This window comes from Calliphora vicina, chromosome 2 (genome assembly GCF_958450345.1).
Source record: "Calliphora vicina chromosome 2, idCalVici1.1, whole genome shotgun sequence".
Classification (NCBI taxonomy): Eukaryota; Metazoa; Arthropoda; class Insecta; order Diptera; family Calliphoridae; genus Calliphora; species Calliphora vicina.
Genome location: NC_088781.1, coordinates 98,039,741 through 98,067,437, shown reverse-complemented (window position 1 = coordinate 98,067,437; position 27,697 = coordinate 98,039,741). Strand labels below are relative to the sequence as shown.

The 27,697-nt window shown below is 30.1% G+C and overlaps 2 protein-coding genes across 2 annotated transcripts; one reads left to right on the top strand and one right to left on the bottom strand.

Annotated features, from left to right (window-relative positions):
- Positions 1 to 595: 595 nt before the first annotated feature.
- Positions 596 to 7,380, bottom strand: LOC135950238 (amino acid transporter heavy chain SLC3A1-like). Its single transcript, XM_065499772.1, has 3 exons — positions 6,315 to 7,380; positions 2,189 to 2,370; positions 596 to 2,126 (listed from the first exon to the last, which is right to left on the bottom strand). The coding sequence occupies exons 1-3, from the start codon at positions 6,681 to 6,683 to the stop codon at positions 758 to 760; spliced, it is 1,920 nt and encodes a 639-aa protein (XP_065355844.1). The 5' UTR covers positions 6,684 to 7,380; the 3' UTR covers positions 596 to 757.
- Positions 7,381 to 18,393: 11,013 nt separating this feature from the next.
- LOC135950269 (phenoloxidase-activating factor 2) lies at positions 18,394 to 27,365 on the top strand. Its single transcript, XM_065499810.1, has 3 exons — positions 18,394 to 18,487; positions 25,475 to 25,823; positions 26,386 to 27,365. Exons 2-3 carry the CDS (start codon positions 25,488 to 25,490, stop codon positions 27,262 to 27,264), a joined length of 1,215 nt encoding a protein of 404 aa, XP_065355882.1. The 5' UTR covers positions 18,394 to 18,487; positions 25,475 to 25,487; the 3' UTR covers positions 27,265 to 27,365.
- The last annotated feature ends 332 nt before the right edge of the window (positions 27,366 to 27,697 follow it).

The following is a 27,697-nucleotide window of genomic DNA, read 5'->3' as shown; positions in this document are numbered from 1 at the left end:
TAGCTTAAAAACTAAAAAATCCCATTTTTGGGATTTTTCAACACTTTTTTGGGAATTGCGGGATTCCTGATTACAAATTTAAAAATTGGTGTTCAGCTTTTCGTTTTAAATCGAAAAATATATATTACTGTAAAATTTTGTTAGAAAATATTCATAAATAAAAATTTTATTTCAAATTAAAATATTTGTATCTTTGCAAAAACTCAAAAAATAATTATATTATTGATGTCCTTGTTTAGACCTACAATAATGTTTATAATTTTGTCGGGTTTATTAAAAATATGAGACGTATTTTACCACCGATTTCTTTCTAACGTTACTTGTTAGTTAAACAATTAAACTGTTAATTTCATAAAAAAGACCATTTATATTTTTGTAAAAAAAGCGGATTTGTAAGGCAATCCTCAGTCGCTATCTTGGACAGTTAACGTGTTAAGAACCTTTGTTTGTTTTTTGGGAGTTGCGGGATTTACGTTTCTTTTACCTAGTTACTTAAAAACAATTTTCGACTTTGTAGAAAAAAAAATGCTTTTAACACAAATTCTGTATTGTTCCATTTACAAAATCAAGCATTAAATGTGTAATTATTATTTAGTTTTTTATTAAAGTACAATTTTGTTTATTTTTTAAAAAATAACTGAAATATTTATGTCTGTGTGTAAGTACGTAAGTATCTACTATGTATAACAAATAATGATTTATAACAATTCTAAGTACATTTTACGGTGGTTTTCAATTGTAGAATCTCTACATTTCTCTATTTATCCAATCTAACCACAATGCTCTCGATTGAGCCGATTTTAAAATCTCCAAAAAATATTTTATCACTATCGACCGTCTCCAGCATAATATGGCCACTGTAGTACATGGATGTCATATCCATGGTCAAACGTTTCTGACCAAAATTCGTGACAGATACAAAGGTATTGCGACGTGGATAGGTGCGTTCCACAATTAAGATGTCATCGTTACTGCGTCTTATCACTGTGTTGGGAAGAGTTGTTTCCGCTTTACAAATGGAATTTTTGTAGATGGAAGGAGACCGATCTCGTAAATGCACCATCTTTGATATGAGAACGAATGTGTCTAATTGTGCTAGTGGTGATTTCGGCAACCAGGGAAGTGTTTCGCGATTCGTAAATTGTTGGGTAAAGTTGAGGGGATATTGCATGGTGGCCAAATGATGCAAATGCTTGGTTTCATTGTGTTCATTGAGTTGATCGTGAGCAGCTTGAAGAGCAATTTCGTCGCCATAAAACAGGTTTGGAGTACCGGGTAGCATTAGTTGCATAATAGTGGCTGCCAAGGTATAATTGGCGCTTTGTTTGTTGCTTGTGAGTCGTTGTCTGTCAACACCGGACAATGACCAGTGAATCCATACTCCGGTTTCACTGGGTCCCAAATCGGAAGTAAGTACGGAGTTTATACGATTTTCCAAATATTGTGTACCATTGAAAATATTCAAGTGGACATCCACCAGATCAACATGTGAAAGAGCCAATTTTCTCTGCGGTCCCCGTAACTTTTCGAATATTTTCTCATTCACAATTAACACACGATTTGGACCAATGATATCTTTCCATTCTGCTAAATGGTACGATAAATCCTCAAGATCATCAAAATTCTCAAGGCCCTTTATATAAAAGCCATCCACCCCAAGTTTCACCCAGTGTTGAAGGGCCTGAGTTATAGTATTCTCGGTAATAATCGGCCTAGCTGTTGTGGTTGAAACTGACTCGGCTTCAGAGTAATTTATTTGTGTGCTTTCCAAAACCTTGACCATTTCAGCTCCATCAGATTTACCCAATACTCTTAAGATGGGAAACAATGGTATGTCCAAAATTAGCGAAATATTTCGAGCATGCAGAGACTGGCTTAGTTGATGCATGTCATCCAAATTGCCTAAAACATGCGAAACCTCCATTAGCGAAGTAATATTTTCATAATTATCGGGATATTCGGTAGATGGAAATATAGAATTGAGACGTATGGCTGAAACGCCCAATGATTTCAGATAGTCGCTACTCTTGACAATGCCACGCAAATCACCAATGCCATCATTATCTGAATCTTGATAACTAGCAGGGAAGATTTCGTAAAAAACACTTCCACGATACCAAGAGGTTCTGAAAATAAATGTTATATTAATTCGAGTTTTAGTTTTAAACTTGTCTAAATGTGTACTTACCTAGGATTACAGGTCTTCGGTAATGTTACAATCATGGTCACCACTACGGCACACATGGCCAGCAAACTGGACATGAATACGAAAAATGTACATTTACGTATTACAGGCCAATTCCAGGATACAAATGACGGTGTGTCATTCGTAAGCTGTAGATTTCCATTGGGTCCATGGCCATTTGAATCCTGTTAAAAGAAAATAAAAATTATAATCAAAATATTTATGAACAAAATCGTAAATATTTATTTAACAACGAATTGTTGCAAAAAAACACCAACCATATCTAAAAAAAACACAATTAATTAGAGAGTTTCTCTGTTTATCGTTTGTATAACACAAAATTATATTCTACATCTTACTAAAGTCAGTTTTGATTTTCTATTAAATTTTGCAAAATTCACACTTCTGTAATTGAAATATGATGAGTATAAGAGATGATAGAATCTCCACTATATTTTTTTGAGTTCTTTCACACCTCTTTTTAAAGCATCCACTATGAATAACATATATTTCCTTCCCTTTTCTACTTGTATAAAGAAATATGAAAGTTGGAAAGAAAACTAAATAAAACAAGTGATTCAATATTTGAGATTAGTTGGAGCTTTTAATCCCCCATCCCCCCTATACGATTGGTAAATGGTGTATACTCTTAGGTAGGGTCAACAGTTTTATTTTAAAAAAAGCGAGTCAATTTTCAAAATAGGTAAAAATCGCGCGAATTCTACTTTTTATTTAGAAATTTCATGTGGGCGTGGCACTTCCCATAAAAAGTAAATAGTTATTTTCGAATATCTTCAGAACTATAATTGTGACAGTATTCAAACTTTATACGAATCAATTTCTTATCATTGCATGAATTTAAATCTAAAATGGGACGGATCGGAACGGGATGTGGCACCTCACATACAATGTAAATCCTTAATTTTGAATATGTATCTGATGAACTATAATCGTAAAAGTTTTTAAACCTTGTACGAATAAATTTCTTATCACTATACGGAGTTTGGTTGAAAATGTGCGGGATTGTATTCAATTGATTTGTGCGCGTTTTTAGAAATTGTTTGTGTTAACATTAATTTTTTACATTTTAATTTCGTAAAATTTATTTTTTTTCACACATAAACTTTTCAAATTGATTTTTTCAATAAAACTGGAATTTAATTAATTTTTTGTTTTAGACATTCCATTTTGATATTTTTCATTGAGAACATACTTTCTAATAATTATACCTGGTTGATTCTGCCATGATGTGTTTGTATGTTTATTTGTATGACAGCTAAGCAGCTTTTTGCTTTAAATTTTTACAGTATGTTCCTGTATGTATTTTTACATGAGCAATTCCACGGTTTGTATACATAATTGAGGGAAAATTAGAGTTTCGTGTTCGGTTTTAACCGAAACCCAGGTTTTTCAAGGCCTAAAACCGTCAATTATTCTTCGGCTTTTACTTTTAATCTATTGTCAGTAGAAAAATTAAAAATTTTTAAATGAAAAACAAACTTTTTATTCAGTGATTCATTCAATTTCTCTAAAAACAAATCGATGTAAAACATGTAAGAGTGCTTATTCGGCGGTGCCGAATCTTATATACCCTTCACCAAATTATACTTGAAAATAAAAATTTTAAATATTTTTAGGTAAATAAAATTAATTTTTTTTTCCAAAGTTGTTTTTTTCGAAATAATTTTAAAATTTTTTTTTTTTAATATTTAGGTAAAAAAAATTCGTGTTAAAAAATATTTCCGATTTTGACCCATTGTATGTCCAACTTACTATGGTCTTATATACGTCGTTGCAAAGGTCTTTGAAATATCTATCATTAGATATCCATATTGTCCATATTAATGACTTAGTAATCCAGATATAGGTCAAAAATCGAGGTTGTCCTGGTTTTTTCCTTATATCTCAGTCATTTGTGGACCAATTTTCTCGATTTTAAATAGCAGACGAGCCGGAGATATTGATGTATGAATCATGTATGTAAGTTATTTAGGGACTTCGGAAAGTTGATTTCAACACACAGACGGACATCGCTATATCGACTCCGCTATCTATAACGACCCTTGCCACTCATGGTGAAGGGTATAAAAAGAATATTTGAAGAAAAATTACCAATTTTCCACACTTGAAATTTACACAATTTCCTAGGTTCACGTTTAGTTCTAATTTTTTGGTATCATAATACCATTGACCCCCCTATTCTTCATTATTTCTTTACTAAAAAAGTACTATTAAAAGAAAAATTACCAATTTTAAATTTGTATAGCATTTCCTATATTATCAACTGATTTTGTTTCTATTACTAAGTTAAACGCACGACTTATTCGCAAATAAATATATTGCAAGTAGACAAATTTTCCGCATAAACATTGAATTATTTTTTTTATTTGCGAATAGCTAACTCACGAAAACAATTCCTGATTAACGACACTATTTGCAAATAAGATTTTAAACATTGCCATATGTTTTCAGGTTTTTAGTTTATTAAGGCGTTTTTTAAATATTTCAATGCGTTTTTGCATTAATTGGTTGCAAAACAAAGAAGAATTTTTGATTTTTTAATTTTTGCATTTACAAAAATGAAAAATTGTATTGCCTTCCAAATGATTAAATTTTACCATCCGGCATCACATAAAAACAAGAATTTTTGTAACTAAAGTGACATATAAACAGAGTGTATAACACTTAATATTAAATAAATTATCACAAAACCGATAATAAATCGCAACTGATTCGTTTTAAATTTTTTAAAACTGAAACCGCGGTTTTGAAATTCTTCGGTTTTTTGGAAACTCTACTTAGTTATATAGAGATATCCAAACCAAACTGTTTTTCAAGATGATTTGAATAGGAGAAAACACTAAAATATTACTATGTGTAAGAATTTAGAGCTTATTACAACATTTTATTGGCAAAAATTATAGTTTAAATTGACTTTATTTAATTTTTTAATTTAATTGGCATGTTTTAGGCTAAAATTATGGTTAAAACTAGGGATGCCAAACGGGACTGGGTTTTACAAATCCCGGGATTCGGGATTTTGGAAATGTAAATCCCGGGATCCCGGGATTTTTCGGGACCCCGGGATTTTTCGGGATCCCGGGATTTTTCGGGATTTCGGGATTTTTCGGGACTTCGGGATTTTAGTTAAACGTCAAAAACATCAAATTCAACAATAAAAACTATTATATCATTAATATATTTAAGTAAAAACATAACAAATCAAAAACTAATGCGTTAAATTAAAATAAAATGGTCCATGATTTCCCCTAGCTCCATACAATTGTCCCCCGGAGTACTGTTTGAGCAGTCATAAATATCTTGATTATGCGGCAATCCTTATAAAATTTTGCACAAAATAAGTTGTAAATACTCTGAAATTATACTGTAAAGTACTGCGGAAATCGGGCTACATTTGCCCCTAGTCCCCTTTAGAAAATAACTTGAACATAAATTTCGTAAAAGTGTAAATTGTGTAAAAGCCTGTTAATGCAAGGGAGACGTGCATTAACAGGCTCTCCGATTCAAATGAAAAAATCTGCCTGCGTTTGGATTTGAAGCCAGATTAGTATTATAAAAAAATATGCTGAAATTTAGCTTTCTAAGTATTTTGGGTGCTTCAAAAATCTTCCTAAAATATAAAAAATCTCATAATATTTCGGGATTTGTTAATCCCGAAAAATCCCGGGATTCTTTTTCACAAATCCCGGGATTCGGGAAATCCCGATCCCGAAAAATCCCGGGATTTTCGGGATTGGTATCCCTAGTTAAAACTAAGTTCCGAATTAGCATATATGTAGTATGAAATGAATTTATTTGCTATTATAAAATTGTTTATTGAAACCGAATGAATATTTTCCCTTCATTGCTCTCATATAATCTTCTGGGTGTAGGGTATCATATAGTCGGGCTTGACCGACTATACTTTCTAAATTGTTATATACGTACTGGTGATTGAGTTGCGATAGAAATCAACATAGTGGCCTTAATTTGTCTAGAAAATATATATTTTAAACTTATTTGAAATACCAAATGCTAACAAATTAACTTCAATCGTTTTAAAATTTCGCGCTCGTCCTCAACATCAAATAAATATGTATGTATATTAATATATATGAATAGCAGTTACCTGGACTGATGAATTGTTCTTTTGCAGATGTTTGTACGAGTGTTTGTTAAAGAGTGCAGTTGACGTTGCATCCGGAACACTCATACCTATGCCGGAGCTGCTGCCTGACGATGAACTTGTTTCGACCTTGGCATCCTCATTACATAGATTCGCCGAAGTATTGCTGTCGTTATCATTGTCAATGCACGGTGTGAGTGGGTGGGAAAAAGTCATTGGTGTTGTGGTGCCATTTGTATTGGACGAAAGCAATGGACAAATAGAGGCTTCTTCTTCTGGTAAAAACGTTGATACCGATGGTGATTCGATGAGTGTGCGAGGCAATTCAACGTCTAATAGACCAGGATCTGTTGAGATGCCCATTGTGTTCATGGCAATTGATAAAAATCTCAGTTAAATTTTTAAATTCGATTTATATTCGAGTTTTCACAGCGTTTTATAGTCAGACAGAAATAATTATTTTGTAATATTGAATATTGGCAACAAATGGGAGAACCAGACGAATAATAACATAACCACAAAATAGATATGAATGATATTAATCTTCTTCTTCTTCTATGTCTGTGGTTAATAAATTACTTTTTTTGTTCGTTCTCCTCTAATCGAGGCCGCTGTTTGAATCTTGTGACTTTTGCAAAAGTATTATGTATGGATGAACTCTCGATACGTTTATTTTTAATTCTAGCATTCAATAAATAAAATGGAATTATTTGTGTAAAAAAATGCTTTCTATGCGTTTTCTGTTGGTGTTGTTTTCTATTGTTCTTGTTGTTGTTGTTTTCGTTATAATTATAATTCTTGCCTACTCCAGCGACAAAATCCACTATGCCACAATTCGATTGTATGAACCAACACAGCAGTCTGTTCCACTTTGTGTACACAGCATTAAACTCCAGCCAATTCAGTTTCAGTTTTCAATTGATTTTAATTAATTCGTATTTTATAAATTCGAATATTTATTTCTTAATTTATTATTTGTTCTTCTTTTTCACAGCACTTTTTTTTTGTTGTCCGCAACACTTGTGTTCGTTATAAAATTTTTAGAAAGAAAAAAATATTTGGATGATGAAAAAATGAATGAACAAACGCACTAACAAACTCACGTACATCTACGTATCCAATAAATGTTGATTTTATCGAATGGATGAATAAATAATTTTCTCTACTGTATCTGCGCACTAGAACCGCGTCCACTTGTCATCCACGCAATGCAATGGGGATGAATTTTGGCATTTAAGTGTTTCAAATTAAAAACGCAATACAAACGAAAGTATTGAAATGAAAAATGTGTTCAATTTTCCTACTAAAAAAATGCAAACCTGTGTAAATTTAAAAGTTAAATCCATTTGTATGTTATTTATAAACTGTTTTGATATTTCTTGGAAAAGCAACAAAATGAAATTTGGTAAATCTTTGAAATTAATAAACTAAAACTAAGTATTATCCTAATCTAATGAAAAATTACATATGGATTGATTGATGCTTGTGTGAATCTTGTGTTTTTCTTTTAATAACTATTTAAAAAATATATAAAATTTTGTTGAAAGCATGATTGGCTTATCGCTTAGAAAATGTAACAATAGTGTTATAATCGGCTGTACCCACCATCAATATGTAGTTTTGGATTTTTATGGGGACTTGAATCAGTTAAGTTTGTTAAATTTTTTATTGAGAATAAAATATTTTTCTGATATATGGGTAGGGTAAATTATGGACCGATGCTTAAAAGTTGGTAGAAAGATTTAGGTTCATATAAAACATTAATTACACAGTTCAACAGCATTTTTGGAGCAGAATAGCGACCCTATAATTCTGAAAAGGTAGAGTAGAGTGAGTAGATCATTTTTGCAGAATAAACTTATAGTCCAGCTATTCTCAATTTTTTTTTTTCAGTGTGTCAAAGTTACCCAACATACCATATACAGTGGTTGACAAAACAATGGAAACTTTTCCAAATATTCCATATGTAGCCCAAAATTTAAAATATTTTTAAAATAATTTTTTTTTTTTTATTATTTTACTTGTATAGTTTTATTTATATAAATTAACTGAAAAACAAACAACATAATTAATTATATTCTGAAAAAAGGGAACAAAATTAAAAATATTCACTATTTCTACTGACAAAACAATGGAAACTTTTAAACTTCTGCAAGAAAGAAGTGTAAAACGAAAATAATATTTAAAAGATCGATGTAAAAAGCATCCTGTTTACAGTTATTTTATTTTTAAATTCTGGTAATTTTTCACAATTTCTTTTTCCAAGTTTTTCGCATAATTGCTTTTTTTCAAAGTTAACGAAAATGGCTAAAGTTAAGATTTGTGAAGACTTAAAAAATAAAATAATTAACGATTTTAAAGCTGGTTTAAAACAAAAAAGTATCTGTGACAAATACTCAATAAATAAATCAGCAGTTTTAAAAATTATAAAGAAATTTCGTGAGACCGGTTCTGTAAAAACTCAACATTTAGGTGGAAGACCTCGTAAGACTACTCCTAGACAAGATAATTTAATAGCGAAAGAGTTCAAGAAATTCCCAAAAAAAAATCCTCGAGAGGTTGTTAATAGCCTAAAATTAGAAATAAGTACCAGAACAGTTAGTCGCAGGGCAAATGAGGCTGATTTTGTGAAAAAACCACTCATTTCTAAAAAGAACCGTTCTGCTCGTCTACAATTTGCGAGGGATCATTTAAACTGGTCGATACAGAAATGGAATACTGTCCTCTTTTCCGACGAATACAAATACAATTTAAGTGGCAGTGATGGGAGAACATTTGTAAGACGATCAAAGGGAAAAAGATTAGATCCAAAGTACACAAATAAGACTGTAAAGTTGGACGGTGGCAATATTATGGTATGGGGATGTTTATCAAGGCAAGGTATGGGCCCAATTCATATTATAAAAGATACCATGACAGGTATAGGATACAGAACCATATTAAACGATGTTATGTATCCATACGCTGAGGAAAATATGCCCCTAGTTTGGAGATTCCAACACGACAACGACCCGAAACACACCTCTAGGGTTGTAATAGAAAATCTATGGGAAATTGTAGATAGTAAAATAAGGACCCAAAATTACACCAGGAAGGAAGATTTATCGGAGGCGGTTATAAGGTAATGGCGAAATATTTCAAAGGAGACCATTGACTCTTTAATTGGTTCAATGCATCGTCGATGTGTATCAGTTATAAAAAATAAGGGATCCCAACAAAATATTGAGTTATTGCAAAGTTTAGACCATTTTTGTTAAAATAATCAGGTATGTTCTGTAATCCACGTGATTTCAAATCACATACCGTTTTAAAATCATACGTGTGATTTGTGCGCGTTCTGTAAATCACACTGTTATAATATTTTTCGGTGTGATTTTAAATTTTCGAAAGCACAAGAAAACAGCTGATTCGTTTATTTTAAATGTTTTGTTTTGCTAATAATTTTGTAGAAATATTAAAGTGAAAATAAAACAAGTAAGAAAGTATGGTCGGTCAAGCCCGACCATATAATACCCTACACTAAATAAAAGAGCAAAAACATTTTTTTTTTAAATTTCAATAATTTATATTTTTGAGTGATTTTTGGAAGATTGGGGCTATGACCAATTATGGACCGATCACCATGAAATTAGGTCGTGTAAGCGATTTATGCACGTTAAAGTGATTTTCGGAAGCGGGTCTATATGGGAGCTATGACCAATTATGGACCGATCGTAACAAAATTTGGTGACATGAATTTTGTATATATAAAACTTATTTGGAGAGCAATTTGTGGAGATACATTTATAAATTAAACATTTATGACCGATAAAGTCCAATTTCGGAAGGACATTTGCATGGGGGGTAGGTGAAATAATGGACCGATTTCAGCCAGTTTCAATAGGCTTGGTCCTTGGGCCGAAAAAATAATATGTGCCAAATTTGATCGAAATATATTCAAAATTGCGACATGTACTCTGCGCACAATATTTACATGGACAGCCAGCCGACCAGACGGACGGACGGACATCGTTTAATCGACTCAGAAAGTGATTCTAAGTCGATCGGTATACTTTAAGGTGGGTGTTAGACTAATATTTTTGGGAGTTACAAACATCTGCACAAACACATAATACCCTCCCCACTATGGTGGTGTAGGGTATAAAAATGCCTGGAGCTTCTGTTATATCTTTAATGGAATTAAAAAGAATGGAACTACATTTTATAAAAATTTTGCAAAAACTATGGCGCAAGCTCAACCACTATGTCAAAAAGAAAACAAAACAGCAAAGCTGTCACAGTACACAATTGCTTTTGGTTACCACTTGCTTCAACTTTGTTGCATTTTTTTTCCATTATTTTTAGATTATAATATAATCTAACAAATATTATAAATTTTATGACGAATTCTATAATTAATTTAAAGATATTGAACATATTTTAGACAAATATTAAAAAATTTTAGTCCGGCAAGCTTCCATGTATTTTCGAAAATCATAAACAGCTGACAACTGAAAACAAACCTGAAACCTCAAAAGAAATCACAAAAGCAAATAAACAGAAAAGGTGTCTCTAGATTTTAATTTTAGGTGTTTTTTTAATAAAACAAGTAATTCTATAAGAAAATTAATAAAGGACATATTGTTTAATTTATTTAAATAATTTATTTTAATATTTTCCATTCAATAGCCGCAGAAATGATTGGAAAATATTGGTGACTTTGTTGAACGTTTTAAAATCACAAAATTGTGTGCTCAGAACACCTTTTATGTGATTTCAAACCACTTTTATAAAATTTGATTTGCAGAACATACCTGAATATCCAAGTTTCCATTGTTTTGTCAATGCCGTAATAAAGAAATCTTTTAATTTTGTTTTCTCATTTTTAGAATTTAATTAATTATGTCCTTTGTTATATCCTCCACCACCATAAGTGGTGAATGAGGTTATATATACATAAGTTTGTTTTTTTTTATTAAATTAAGTTAATAAAAAAATACAAATAAAATACTACAAAAATGTTAAAATTGTTTAAAAAATTATTTCAGATTTTTGGCTACTATGAAATATTTCGAAAAGTTTCCATTGTTTTGTCAACCACTGTAGTTATCAAACTACAATACAACTTGAGAATAAGCTTATATAAATAGTCGCTTTTAAGCTTTTCTTAATTTCATTTATAATAATATTTATAAAATGTGAATTCACAAGCCGTTTTTAACAATGCTTTAGAAACTCTTATTATACACAACTGTTTCTAAAGTATTAAAAACAAAATATTGAAAAAGGTTTATCTTTTTCAATACATTCTCAAGTCTTGTTGTAGCGTTTCATTTTTTTGAGTAAAATTGTTGAAAGTGTTTTGATGTAAATTTCATAGCGAGTGAACATGCAGAATAACTGAACATGCAAAATAATTGGTAATAAATATATAAATAAGTAGCTGTCCCGGCAAACGTTGTTCTGCCATAGCTAACACAAAGTTTGAAGACTCCCACTATAACAGTACTCCAGATTAATTAATAAATTAATTTTAATTTTGTATGTACCTATATATGCCAATTGTGAATCTAAACCGTTGGTGCCCAAACACTACCCCGGGGTAGTTATGTTATTCTCACTAATACATACGCAATACGTATGCTCTGAGTAAAAACACAAAGTAAACTCAAAATAAAAACAAAAACTTTTTTATAAAAGTGCCCAAAATGACGTTATTTATCGTATGATAGTGAAATAATTTTGTATCTATTTAAATCAGTGATGTTCAAAAATAAAAATGAAGATGTATTGTTGGTGAGAGAGCTACCCAGCAAACATAATGTCAAACACTTAAAATAATAACAAAATGAAGAAAGTTTAGATTTAGAATTTTTGTCAAATAAAACCAATTTATTAAATGAATGTAATTTAAATTTTAAGGAAATGAAAAAATATACATTGTAAGTCCGAAATTCTCTTAAATTTTGTATTTATTTTTGACTTTGTTTTATTGTGTTCAATTGTAATTGAAACGCGTGTGTTTGCTATGCTTCAAACAAAAACAACCAACAACAATGCTTAATAAATTTCTGAAAAAAATTGCGATACGTCACATGTGGTTTCTTCGCATTCTCAGCGATGAATGAACAAAAGTTTTTAAAAGAGCATAACAAATGTGTGTAAATTTTTCAAACAATTGTTGTATGGAGTGAACATCACTGATTTAAATAAGATATAGAGTTATACAAATATGGAGCTTTATCGAGGATCGGTGTTTTACCTTTTTAGAATATTTCACTCAAACCTAATTTTTTTTTAAATTGGCATAGTTTGGATAGGTTTGGAGGTGACTAGGTCCGCTTAAGTGAGCCAAGTTTTACTTCACATGATTTTGTATTAGTTTTTCTTTTGAGATCATATACAAATTTTATACAGACCCGAAGAAAAATGTTTGCTACAAAAGAAAAAATATAATGACTTTTTAAAAAAAAACTTAAAAAATACGGACATTTTTATATCTTCCAAGTTTTGATACATGTAACTTTTTAGACGTACGAGATAACTGTCAGCAAGTTGTTTTGATTTTATTCAGAATTTAATAGCAAATTCAACCGATATTTTTTAAAAAAAAAATCGACATAGGCCCACTATATCTAAAAACCCAAAAAAAAATAAGGAGAATTAAAAAAATATACCTTAATATCCCTTGAACTAAAAGAGATAACTTACATATGTATGTGTGGATGTTTTTTTTGTAGATCTTCTTAAGGAATATTTATATTTAAAATTTTTGCTCAGTCTTGGATTTTTGGCGATTTTTTAAAAAAATGTGAGACCTGAGTTGGTTTGTAATTTTGCTAATTAAGCGTAAAGAGCTTTATATACAACTTTGGTGACCCCACTGAAACTTTCTGGCAAACATTCTCGTAGAATATGCCCCCTAAAGAGAGGAGCTAGAGGGTAAAAACCTTCAAAATCTTCATCTTCACAAAAATGAGCCCCATAAAATTCCACAATATAAATTTGACAATAATAATTCTATCAGACATTAACTTACAACATATTTTCAGTTAGTTTAATGCTCTCTCGATCAAAAAATCAAATCTTTGACCACTGTAAAAAAAATCAGACCCGCCGGAGTTTAAGTTTATTCCACAAAAAATTATCACTCAACATGCCCTTTATATATAATAATAGGGTCGCTATTCTCTTCCATTCAAAAAGTGGGACAGTGTTATTATAAGACAGTAATGAATGTTGAAGTCATTTTCTTCAGGATTTATAATTGAAAGGACAAATGTTGCCCGATTTTCGCCATACTTTACAATATAATTTTAGAGTACTTAGAAATTATTTGTGCAAAATAATATCAACATATTTATACATAATCAACATATTTATGACAGTCCAAACAGTATTCTGGGGGGACATTTGTATGGGAGCTAGGTGAAATCATGTACCACAGAGCTAGCTCCTTTCGTTTGGGCCCTAACGTGTTTTCACATGAGGACCTAGAATAGAAACACAACCTCAAAAATGAGTTTGAGTCAAATAATTCGATTTTTTTAAGATAAGGAAAATGCTAAAATCTATCCATAGATTAAAATGTAAATGTTTCGGTTTGTTGAAGATTGGGCTGAATAATAGATTCGGTACTGAAAAAAAAAGAATTTTTTTGGATTTTCATGATTTAAAAAAAAATAAAAAAATCAATGGTGTTTACACACTTTTGAGGCAGTGTGTCTGCCACAAATATTTTGATGTGTTATAAAATTAATATATCCCCATCTTTTTTGATGTTGAGTATAAAAATAATGTTTAACTAAAATAGAAACATAAGGCTTTTCATTAAAACTTCCCTATCTTAGCTATATTTAACCATTAACGGGCTTAGTTTTTATAAAAAACCGACTTTTTAAAAAACCGGTTTGTCGGTTAACCGAAAAATTGCCTTTTTTAAAAAACCGGTTTTTCGGTTAACCGACATTGAAAAAACGGGTTAAACCGTCATATATGTGTAGAAAACATAAAATGTACAATAAAGTATATACAGCTTTAAATTTTTTAATTTTTAGTAGTCAGGAATGGTTGATATTAAAATAACTATAAATATAAAAAAGTGCTAAGTCCATTTATTTTGTAAAAATTTCAAAATTATTATCTCAGTCAAATGGAAATGAGTATAAATATGTTACTAAATATAAAATACTTGTTTTAATTATTGGTTTATTCATTAAATTTCAACCAAAAAATGTAAATCACTGTTTTAATTTAATATTTGATAACTTTGAAATTTATTTTCACCTCTACTTTCTGATATGAAAGACAAAATGTTCCAAGTCCCAAAAAAGGACCTATAAGATGTAGACGCACTTCCTCTTAGCTGTGATTATTTGTTATTATAAAATGGTCAGATTCAGATTTCATAAATATTTCAAATAATGAATTTTAGAACGTTTTTTGTCTCTCATGTAATATTTCTGAAAAGCTAACGAAATTATTAATAAATTAAAATTTTAAGAACAAAATACACTAATGAAGTCAAATTTATTGAAGGAAGGTATGTACATCGAATTCAATTTTACGTTTGATAAGATCATCACTAAGTTTTTAATGAATCATTAGTAAGATTTAGCCTAAACTTATAGAATTATGCGGGATTTAATTTTAATTTTTAATAGTTTCATTATGTGCAAAAAAGTTTTTAAGTAAACTCATCGTCCTCTATTATTTAGAATCATTGTAATTCTTAAAAATATTAATCTAAAGAGGTTTGTATTGTAAATCAGCAGTTTAGGTTTCAAATCAGACCAATAATGTGTATACAATGAATATTAAAAATGAACAAAAACGTGAGATTTATCAATTTTAGTCCCAAATTTTAAAAACCGGTTAACCGAGTGATAAAAACCGGATAAACCGGTTAACCGAAAATCAACATTTAAAATTAACCGGTTCGCAAAAAACCGAGATTTGGAAGAAAAACCGGGTTTTCGGTTAACCGGTTTATAAACACTAGTCGGGCTGTTTTACAAAAAAGACAACATCTGGCTCTTGTGGATATTAGCACTAAAAAGTTTATGGGGCAAGATTTGGAATTTTCTGCCAAAATTGAAGTTAACAAATTGTTAATATTAGTTGTAAAATTAACCAACAAAAATAACACATTACTAAAAAATACCTTTATCGACCATTTTAAAACATCTATTTCATATTAAAATTCAACTAAAAATTAAAATCTAACTTTTACCCTCCATAACTTTTCTTTTATTGGTAGATTTTGGAGCTACGAACAAAGTCCCCAATTAACGTAGTCCCCAAATCGAAAATGAATTAGAATTCCAAAATTGGGGTCTAAATGAAATAAATCCCCAATAAAAAGAACTAAACCCCAAACCAAAATATAAAACCGGCTTCGCATACTAAAACTTTTTTGCTTTGATGGCCTTCGGTCGGGCGCAAATGTTTTTCCTCTGGGGAGTATCACAAATCGCCCAGAAAAACGAGACAAAAAACTTTTCTGAACGAAGCCAATTTTGGATACACCCCAGAATTAAATCCCCAATTTTAGAAATGAACTAAGTCCCTAAATTTCGTTGTTGGTTTTTTCTATATAGAATTTTGAGGACTTAATTCGTTTGCGGTTTGGGGACTTTATTCGTAGCGCCGTAGATTTTACGTTTTACAGCGTCAGGATTTTTCAAAGGAGGCAAGGTATCACAAAGTATACAGAGGCGACACGGCAAAAAAAATATATTTGTCTCTTTCGCTCGAAACAATTTCACCTGGTTTGGTTTTGTGCTTATTTATATAGTTGTTTGTTTTAACGCACTATCTGTATTAAACCGCAAATTTGTTTTCTCTTTCTATCGAAACAATTTCAAAAAAAGCTGATTTTAGTGTTTTTGAACTGTCAAATTTGACGCCTCTGTATACTTTGTGAAGGTATGCGCAGCTTCTGAAGAGTATATACATATAAGTATTTGGTGAAAACCTTAGGACTTAAAGATTGAAGAATGCCTTATAACTTGAAGATTACAAATTGGCCAAGTTTGGATAGGACTGGGGGGACTATGTCCGCTTTAGTGAGCCGAATTTTACTCTCTTTCCGGATCGTGTAAAAATTATATGAAGTACCGAAAAAAAATGTTCTACAAAAGAAAAAATATAGCCACTTTTTTTTTAGAATTTTATAGTAAACATATGTGATATTTACAAGCGTATTTGTAGATCTTTTTAAGGACTATTTATATTTTAAACATATCAAGAAGCAGTGTGATTTAGGTTATGTTTTGACGCCAAAATTAAGCCAGGATTATCTAAATCTAAGAATTAATTTTCAGGCCAATACAGATAATGTTGCTCAAAACTATAGATATTTGGTTTATAAAAAACGGTAATTAAATTTGTAAAATATTTTTGTTTGTGTAATATTTTAGAATGTTTAATTTTTACAATTTTAGGTTGTTAATTTATTTATACATTTTCTTACATATTATTTTTATTGTTGTATTAATTGTTAATTTTATCTGAATATGTTACTCAAGCAGTAGCGAAATATTGGGAATAAAAACTATTATTTTATAAAACTGACTTCAAACTCAATTAACTATAACGAAACAAAATTTACAATTTTCAGATATACATATAAAATTTTTAAAATATCATAAAATTTTCAAATATAACGCTTTCAATTAAAAGCAATAATTACTCAATTACAAAAAACATGAGTTTGTATTTTTCAAATAAAACGGTTAATCTTACATCTTGATTATTGTGAACAGTTTAATTTTATCGCTCTATTGTGACTGGTTTATTGAGCTTTTAAGTTGTAGCTGTGAATTAAAAAAAGCTCAAAACCAGTGTTGCCACAGGGACATTTTTTATTTTATAAATTCTTTCCCAAAATTGTTTGAATGAATAATATTCATTCATTTTACATATCGCACTCGTTCAACAATACTGTATTAACTCAAAATTTTAAAATGATCAGTAGAGGGCAAAAACTGTTTGTGATTACATTTTAAGAGAATTTGAAAAGCCGAAAACATCATATTAAGCAAATTCCATTTGAAAATATATTTACATTGTTTTTCTTTAAAATTTTTGGAATTAGTGCAAAATAAATCAATTTTTTGAGTTAATACAATTTTTCTGAAACTTCTCGATATTTTTTTGTATTATTTATTTATACAAAACAGTATCAACTCAAAATACAACAAAATTTAAATAAAAAAATTTGATTATTTTTAACTTGAATAAAGGCTCAATGCAAAATAATACATTTTTTTATGAAAATATACGATGTATTTCTATTGAAATTTTTGTATTAACTCAAAATAATACCTTTTTGTTGATACAAAGGTAGTACTAATTATCACGAAAATGGTCTCATATGTGGTTTTCGAGATGAAAGAGTAATCGGAATACGTTGAAATTTTTACAGTAGATAGATATTGATGTTGTTAGTTGATTTCTTGTAAAAAGTGAATTTTTAAAAATTTTGAGTTAATAGAGTATTGTTGAACGAGTGCGATATGTTTTAACAAAAATTATAAACAAATCTGTACACAATTTTGAATAAAAAATCTTGTCTCACCTTATTAGTTAGACAGTTCAGATTCAATGAAATCTGTCTCAAAACAGAAGCTTTATTATTTTACAAACATATTTAAATCTAGAAAAATAATGTAAAATGAAAGAATAAACAAGAACTTCATAAAACTGTAATGTTAGCCACCTCAAGAGAACTTAGATTACTTTTCTTTCTATTATTATCAGAAATATTACTTTAGGACAAATTTCAACAACAAACGCCTACCAAATGGTAGGGCTGACTTTCCATTTCATTAAACTACAAAAATTCCACCAAATTTGGCAGGAAAATTCCAAAACGGCAGCACTGTTTGGCATTAAGCTTTGGCTTTGCTACGCACCTCCAACTAAACTTGCACATCTTCTTTCTACCCATCCACATCTATACGCCTTTGAGTGTATCTGTGCTTCGTATCTACGTATAATTAAATATCTATGAGTAACAAATATTCAAGATTTATTCTCAGCTTAAGTTGGGCTTCTGATGATAATTGAATGATTTGAGTGCGATCAGTTCTTTTTAGATTCTTCAACTGAGCGGTTGTCTAAAGCGAATAAATTGCTTTGTTCTCGTAGTTGTCCGTTCTGTTGTATTTTTTTTTTATTTTAATAAAATAATTGTGAGTTTTAAACTTTAAGATAGATTGAGTACTATTTTATATATATATATATATTTGTGTTCTGTGTGTGATCTTGTTGTACTAAAATTTTATTGCCAAGAAAAAATATACAATATATTGTAGTCGATCGGTCGTTTTAACGGTTATAATGATGACCACTAAACTTAACAGTCAAGTTCAATGGGAAAACCAGTTTGTTTTTAAATAATTTTTTCTTTAATTTTTTTATTTTGTTTAAACTTGTGTGATTTTTTTTTTGCGTCCAAAAGTTTTTTTTGCAAACTTTTTTTTGGTTGTTAATTATTATTTTAAATAAAATAAATTTATGCGAATTAGAATTTAAAAATGATGTGCATTTCTCATACTCTAAACAAACTTCTCAACAACAAGTTATACTGATTGTATTATATTCTTTGCAATTAATTTTGTTTAATGCGAAATTTGATCATACGTAACCGGTAGACGGCCACACAAACATCATGATAATTATTTTTTGTTATTTACAATATTCGTAATTAAAAAATAAATACTTATAATCACTATTTAAATATTGTTTTTAATTTATTTATGTATTTAAAACAAATAAGAGCTTAACAGATTATTTAAAAGTTGACCAAATGATGTCCAAAATTATCCGGTTTGATGTTTTCTCTTTGTAACGTTAACAAACTTGATTTAGTTTTTTTTTTTATCTTCATCTAAACAATCTAGTTCAGTTAAGTTAGGGTGACCATTAAAAGAGTTTGTTTAGCAAACTCTTCGGAAATATATTCCGGAGAAGACAAACTAATAATGTTCTTAGTTATTAACATAAATTCTGAATAAAATTTGGTATACACCACAAAGTCTCTTATCATGTCATATTCTCATAATGTCCTAATATTTCACAATGGTTTTTATTGTTTTTCAAGCAAAAAATTTCATAAAATAATACTACTCTGTTTGCTATGTTTATTGTGTTATCATAACCAACCAGCAGAGACCTTTGCCGAATGCCTAAGAGTCGGTTAAGCCGAGCTACCGAGTCGTGATACATTAGGACATTATGACAATATGACTGAGACCTTGTGAATTGACCATATGAATCGCTGGAGCAGAATGGTACTTTTGAAAATGAAATAGTTTTAAAAAAAGTACGATTGTATATATTTTTTCTGCCCTAAATGCTACGTCACACAGTGGCGCCTGTAGAAGAAGTGAGGTTGCAAAAATCAAAAATTTCGTGTGCCCCTAAAACACATCGCACTGGTTCCTCTAAAGAGCGTGCAAGAAAGCGATGTGCAGTGGCCATATCTACACACTGTAAAAATCTGCTATCATTTTCTCTACTCTTTCGCCAAAAATTACAGTTGTTTCATTGTAATGTATTAAAAAAATTGTTTTTTTGCTTCTACTGAACATTTTTAAATTTTGAGTTGACTCTCTTTAGAGAAACCAGTGCGATATTTTACTGAAAATTGTCCAACGATTTCAAATATCAGATTTTTTGTTCAGAAGATATAGGCCTTCAAAGTTGATGTTCAGTGTTCAAAAAAAAACGGTAATTTGGTCCGCTTTCATATACAGTATCTTGAAAACTAGGTAACGAATCGTCATTCTTTTTGATTCTATTGACAGATCTATTTATTAAGAAAATTGTAAAACAAAATTGTACTGTTTGCTTTGTGTTTGACTAGAAAAATCGATATTTAACAACTATATACATTTTTTCAATATTTCTCAACTATTTCCCGACAAGTTAGACTCGCCAAACTTGGTTTGCAGCCTTCTACTGTCAAAATATTCGATTGGAGTAAAAATGGGCGGTTCACGCCCCCTTTTTGCGCCGCCCATAAGGGTGATTTTCGAAAAAAATTAATTCTTACTCTCTAAAACTTCCCCTTTATAATTTGATAGACTCATTTCTTAGTCAAAATTATGAAGGTCGTGTCAGTTTTTTCGTGGGGCTCCCATATGAACTTACCTTTTGCAAAAGCAGCATTAAGTCGTGAGTTTGCAATTATTTGCAAACAAATTTTACATGGCATTAAAAATTACCCTCCCACAAACAACTATATGCAGGATACCCCTTTAAAGTTTGTTATCCACGGGAGTTCTATTCCACAAAAGACGATAACACAATTTCCCAAAAAGGTGACTCAGTAAAAACATCAAAATAAGTGCCAAATATAAACATATACAAAATGTCTTTACAACAGTTAAATATACACACCTAGAGTAATAGAATCCATATTCAAAGATTTATTTTGTTGAAAGTATATTTTGTAAAACGTTTTATTTAATAAAAATTATATTGCTTCACAATTGATAACACGAATTATAATAAATTTGCATATTATCAGCATTTTATGTCTAATTATGGGTTGCTAACTTTCATTATTTTTATCAATTTTTTCTTTCCAATATTTTGACAATTGAACACCATAAAAAATTTAAAAAATATGATGTTGAAAAATCAACTTTTTGCCGCAAAATTTGGAATTTTTGCCATGGTGCTTTGATGGAAAATAAACAAGACTATAAATTTCTGTATTTACCATATTTCGTAATGCAAAAATTTCCAGCTGCCCGTCCTTGACCCATTTTTTCTAGAGGTAAAATTTTTAAAAAATACATGATTCCAAAAATGTGTTGCATGCATTTTTGGGCAATTTATGACATATAACCCTGAAAACCCATCAGATTAAATTAAAAATTTTCAAAAATATTTTATTTCCCCAAAGGTGCCCATAAGTAGGCACCTAAAAGCCGTAGAACCCCTTTCAAACACTCATTTTATAGGTTGATCAATTGAATCAAATGGCGGCACTGTGCGTCGTATAAATGACATTACGTAGCCTTAATAATAATGAATAAACTGAAATCCAAGGCGAATCTATAGAAGGTGACGACAGAACATGTACAAAAACAACAGGTACTTTGTTTTTGTAAAAACATAAGTGAACTGTCAAAGTTGCCTGTGGTTGTTTTTGCTTTTGGGTTTGTTGTATTTTTCGCCACAACAAACACAAGTGAATTGACAGTTCACTTGTCTAAACAACTGAATAAAAAAAATAATCAGCTGTTCTTCTGTCGTCACCTTCTATAGATTCGCCTTGCTGAAATCCATGCAAGAAAACTATTGTTTTAAGGGCAGATCTAATGTGCTTCATATAAATTTAACATATTGAATATTTAAAATCTACTTCGGTTTAATTTCTCTATTTTTTTTAGCTTTAGCTGATTCACACCTATTGTTTTAATTTTTGCTATGTATATTGGTAAATTTTCTATGAATATTTCACAGATCATTAAGATCATAAAAAAGTTTTATTAACATTCAAGAAAACTCAATCTGTGAACTATATAATTTCATAAATATGTAATTTGTATAAAATAACGATTTGTAATCCAGAGATAACTTTTTCCTATAAAATTATCAACATTTTATGTTATTAATGGATTTAGATTGATAATACATGACATTCTAAACATAGTTTTATTAAAAAAAAAAAAAAAAAAAATACGTTGACGTATCACCCACATTTAACTCAACATTTATGTTAATCGAATGACCTGAAATTTTATATTAAGTATATTTTAGAAACTGATGGGATTTTTTATGAATATTTTAGTTATTAATTTAATGCACACTGCAAACACGGAGATTTGATCTCAAATTGGGATTTAATTTAAATTAAAGTCTTTCTCAACTTTAAAGTTTGAAAATATTTGATAGTGTTTGAAATAATGGTTTTTCCAAATATTCTTAAAGATTGTTAAAATTACATTTGATATTGAATTAACAAATTAGCATTAATCAAACTTTGACTTTGTGTATAAACAAAATTTAGGAATAGAAGATTTTCCAAGATGATATTAAATTTGTATGTGTTAATAATTTCTCTGAAACGGATACTCTAAGAGTCTGGTCTAAGTAAATATGTATGTATGCTAAAATATAATTACAGAAGTAAAACCCCTTTAAAAAAAAAGTCCGGCTTGAGATGTAGTCACTGATATGAATGTAAAACTAGTTAATAAATACTTTATGATTGACAATAAATAACTCGACCTTGGTAACCGTCCACATTTAACTTAATTATAACCCAATTTTAGACTTCCGTTAAGTGTAAAAATACGAATAATTATTTATTTATATTAACGAAATAATGAGAGACTGTGATGATTCCAAGAAATATTCAAGTACGTTGAGAAAAAAGTCAACAACACTCATAAAATTATTGGCATTCGTTTATTTATCCAAATAATCAGACACAATTATTTGTATACATTTAAAGGTATGTTCACTTAAATTTATAACGAAATAAGCGTAACCACTATGTTCAGTATATTTTGATTGGTCGTACAATTCTTTAAAGATCTGATTTTACGACACACATTTAGGACAGTATGATATTAAAGTAGGGTTTTAACAAATTTAACATAATAAGAGAGCAATGTGTTATACGGATGGCTCTTCATTTTTTGAAGTTTTCAAAAAAACATTCTACAAGCGGATTGGAAATTATTTGTGTTACTGTCACAAATTACGTACGTAAAGTCGTCTAAAGCAGCCATTAGCAAAAGCAAACTACGTCACAAAATATGATATATTTTCTAAATAAAAACTTGTTTAATTACATAAGTATTCGTTCAAAGGAAATATAATTTTTTTGGGGACACGCTTATTTCATTAAATATTTGCTCAATGTAGACGTAACTGTTGAACACACAAATATTAAACATTTGGGGGATTTTTGCACACAAAAAACCAGTATTATTGTTTTTTGATTTGTTAAATTACCTTTATACCTAGTATATACCTTAGAGTGTAGATATATTCCGTATACATAATAATTAAGGTTTTTTTCATTTCCTTATGAGGGCGTTTACTTAAAATATAAAATTATTTAATAAACAAAATGAATTTTACAAATTTATTAAGTTTGAAAAACTAACATAAAAAGTTATCTAAAAACAAGTAAGAGAGCTATATTCGGCTGTGCTTCACCAAATTATACTTTAAAATACAAATTTTTTTCCAAAGTTGTTTTTTAAATTATAATTTTGTTTTAAATTTTAAAAAAAAATTTTTGGTTTTTACATTATTAGTGAAAAATATTCGGGTTAACAAATATTTTTTCCGATTTTGACCCATTGTAGGTCTAACGTACCATGGTCTTACATAGGTCGTTGCAAAGATCTTTGAAATATCTAACATTAGATATCCATATTGTCTATATTAATGACTTAGTAATCCAGATATAGGTCAAAAATCGAGGTTGTCCTGGTTTTTACTCATATCTCAGCCATTTGTGGACCGATTTTGCTGATTTTAAATAGGAAACTTCTCGAAAGCATGTCTGACAGAATTATTGAAGATTTGGATCCCGAAGATATCTGGGGTATTCAGAAAATTGATTTCAACAGACAGACGTCACATGGCTTAATCGACTTCGCTATCTATAAGGATCCAGAATATACTTTATAGGATCGGAACATTATATTGTGGAAATTACAAACGAAATGACAAACTTATATACATATACCCTTCTCACGAAGCTGAAGGGTATAAAAATACGGACTTTTTTATAATACAATTCAAGTTTTACCACTTTTTATTTAGCTGCTAGATAATACAAATTTTATAAAGTTTTCTTAAATCGGTATGCCAATAAAATGTGGTAAAAGTCGTTTGAATGTTGCTTTTTACCTTTACATGATCCGTATGAATAGATGTAACTTTATGCAACCCTAATCAATACTACTTGTTTGTTTTTGAAAATTTCCAAATTAGAAAGATCCATATGACTGTCAAATTTTCATCCGTATTTTCATTTAATGTCAAATGAATTCACTTACATATTAACCCCTATCGGCAATAACATGTGAAATTTATGTTCACTCGAAAAATTGCTATCGTGATATTACCATGAACTTTTCATTCACAATAGTTGATTTTGTTCGTAACAGCTATTTATTGTTTTCAAAATTCTATCTAAAAATTTCACAACAGGGGGAATTTTTTCACGTGAACCAAGTTGATGAACGAAAAAGGGAACATATTTTTATGAAATGTTGATTCGTGATAGGCCAATTTAACGATTTTCAATAACAACATCCTAGGTAGCACTTTTTTTTAAAAAAAAATGTGAGTGATTGTTTTGAAGTAATTTTAATTAAATGTTGTTATGATTTATCCACAATTAAAGGAAAATTTGCGAAACCAGTGCCGATGTACAAATGGGTGCCTTTAAGAGTATTTATCTTCAAAATTCAAAGGTATGCAAAATGTCTACTTTTGTATCTTCTTTTAGAGCTACCAAGCAATGACATCATGGTGAATTTTCGGTTAAATGAAAAAATATTGGGACTACGCTCAATTATGAAGTAATGCTCTGGGAATTTGGTATAGCAATTTATGCTTTAATAAAACTTATTTATGGCAATATCTGTTGTGTTTCCAATTTTTTTAAAAACAAAAAACACTCAAGTGAATTTGCCCATGCAATAGCTAGTTAGTAATACAAATAGCTTTCGTGGAATCTGCAAATCACAGTGATTCTATTATTTGTATTCGACAATTTTCCCAATTAATTAATGGTATTGAATTTGGATTCCCGTAAAATTTCAGGAATTCTTACGCTTCAACTGAATCAACAAATATATGAAGCAAGTATTCATGTTTAATTTGTGATTAAAAGTTTAAATATAATCATACACAAAAAACAAGTACTAGGGATGTTTTTAGGTCATCGGAATGTATGTATGTCAATGGATTGTATTTTCCAAAATCTAAAACGAATATATGTAAATATAAAACAAAAACACAAATTAAATACTGATTACAGTGATAACCCCTAATGAACTTTAAAACTGTTTGAGAGTGTATAAATATACTCAGAAGTACTCAGATTTGAGCAACATCATTATTATTATCAATTTGTTTATAATTAAAGACTTTTTTAAACTGAATTTTGTCCCTTAATTTTTTTATATTTTCAGTACAGACCAAACAATGGCGGCAAAAGTGTCATTGATAGTGTTCAGTTTATTAGTTGCTCACACATGTGCTCAACTTTCTTTGGACGATCTTATTGGTCAAGTTTTTAATAATAACACTCCGGTGGAGAGTACAACTCAAACTTTCCAACCTACACCAACAAAAACTACTGTTTTGGATCAACGCGGAGAAACGGGTGGCTACAGATCATGTGGCGTGGACAAGGAATGTGTTCCCAGACATTTGTGCGTTGATGGTGCCATCAGTACAACCGGTGAAAACTTTATTGACATTCGTATCAACGATGATGTCTGTAGTTATAGTGAAATTTGCTGTGATATTCCCAATAAGGTAAGATATTATTATGTCTTTAATAATTCGCGAAATTCGGAAAATAGTCATTATAAACGAGTTTGTGTATATCTGTTACAACTGTAGATAATATTGAACAATTTACTTTAATCGCCTTAGGAATTGAATAAGTATAATTGATTTAGATAACTTTTTGAATATGAGCTTCTTTAATTTTAAAATCAGATCCATATTATGTAAACCTAAATTATACTATAATTTCGACGTAATTTTCTGTTGAAAGTAGGTGACTGATATAATCTGCACTTCTAAAGCCAAGGACTTCTTTATGATTTAGACAATGTTTGGCAGATATATCGAATGAGCTTAAAATTACAAGTATTTTTTGGAGAAATTGTACTGATAGCATGATTTTGAAGTCTCTGATAGGGAACTGAACCCCTTTTTATACTTTGTGATTTTTTCCCGTATTCAGCTCACCAAAAAATGTTTAAGAAATCCGCAATAATTGAATTTCTCCAAAATTGTTGTCTTCATACACATGTTTTAATATTAATAACTTTATTCTATAGTCATACCTTTAAAATATTCATATTTACAGAGAAATGAACCTGTCATTCCTCCCTATCCCAAGGAACTTCACGAAGGTTGTGGCTGGCGTAACGATGAAGGTGTTGGCTATAAGATCACTGGTGACACCGATAACGAGTCTGAATTTGGTGAATTCCCCTGGATGGTTGCCATTCTCCGTACCGAAGATGCTGGTGGTGAAATAATTCACTTGTACGACTGCGGCGGTTCCTTCATTGCACCAAATGTTGTCTTGACCGCTTCACATTGTGTCATCAATCGTAAGCCCAATCAATTGGTTGTGCGTGGTGGTGAATGGGACACCCAAAATACTAATGAAATTCTTAATCATGTTGACAAGCCAGTTAAGGAGATCATCACTCATGAGAAATACAATAAAGGTGCTTTATACAATGATGTTGCTTTGCTTATTTTGGAGGAACCTTTTGTTTGGCAAGAGAATATTCGCCCCATTTGCTTGCCCGAACCTAATGCCAACTTCGATCACAGCCGCTGTTTTGCCACTGGTTGGGGTAAAGACAAATTCGGTCGTGAGGGTAAATATCAAGTGATTTTGAAGAAAATTGATTTGCCTGTGGTTCCTCAAGCCACCTGTCAAAAATACTTACGTGACACTCGCCTGGGCTTGTACTTCAACTTGCATGAAAGTTTCTTGTGTGCTGGCGGTGAAAAGGACAAGGATACTTGCAAAGGTGATGGTGGCTCTCCATTGGTTTGTCCCATACCCGGTGTTAAGAATCGTTACTATCAAGCCGGTATTGTTGCCTGGGGTGTTGGATGTGCTGAAGAAAATGTTCCTGGTGTTTATGCCAATGTCCCACACTTGCGCCCCTGGATTTCAGAAAAATTAGCTGCCAGAGGTATACCATTTACCCCCTTTACTCCATAAGTTACTTAACTTTTGTTTGTGAAAAATTAATATAATACAAATATTTGCTTATGTACTTGTGTATACATAAATATTGAAATAAATCTTCTTAAATAATAGAATATATTGTATTTTTGGACTAGCCATGAATTCCATAATACATCAGTGGTTTTGAATGGAGAAAAGTGTTGTTGTTACTGCAAAGAGTTATTCAAAATAGTTGGACTTCTCGTCACAAACAAAATTTAATTTGGTTGTTTAGAACGTTAAATAATTATTAAATTTAAAGACACACCTAGTGTTTATATACCGGTTTTTCTTATGGGACAGATATTAAAGAAACTTATAAAAATATGAATATCATTCTTAAATTAATAAATTACGATGCACATCGTTGGCTTATTTGTTGTGACCTTAAAGTGGTGGCTATTCTCATGGGAATAAAAAATGGATT

Bases quoted from the DNA above. Each gene is read 5' to 3' on its own strand.
- LOC135950238 (XM_065499772.1), bottom strand. From the start codon at position 6,683: ATGAACACAATGGGCATCTCAACAGATCCTGGTCTATTAGACGTTGAA. The intron at 2,371-6,314 runs GTAACTGCTATT...TTCTTTTAACAG, and splicing joins AGAACAATTCATCAGTCCAG to GATTCAAATGGCCATGGACC. The intron at 2,127-2,188 runs GTAAGTACACAT...ATTTATTTTCAG, and splicing joins CCGAAGACCTGTAATCCTAG to AACCTCTTGGTATCGTGGAA.
- LOC135950269 (XM_065499810.1), top strand. From the start codon at position 25,488: ATGGCGGCAAAAGTGTCATTGATAGTGTTCAGTTTATTAGTTGCTCAC. The intron at 25,824-26,385 runs GTAAGATATTAT...TCATATTTACAG, and splicing joins GCTGTGATATTCCCAATAAG to AGAAATGAACCTGTCATTCC.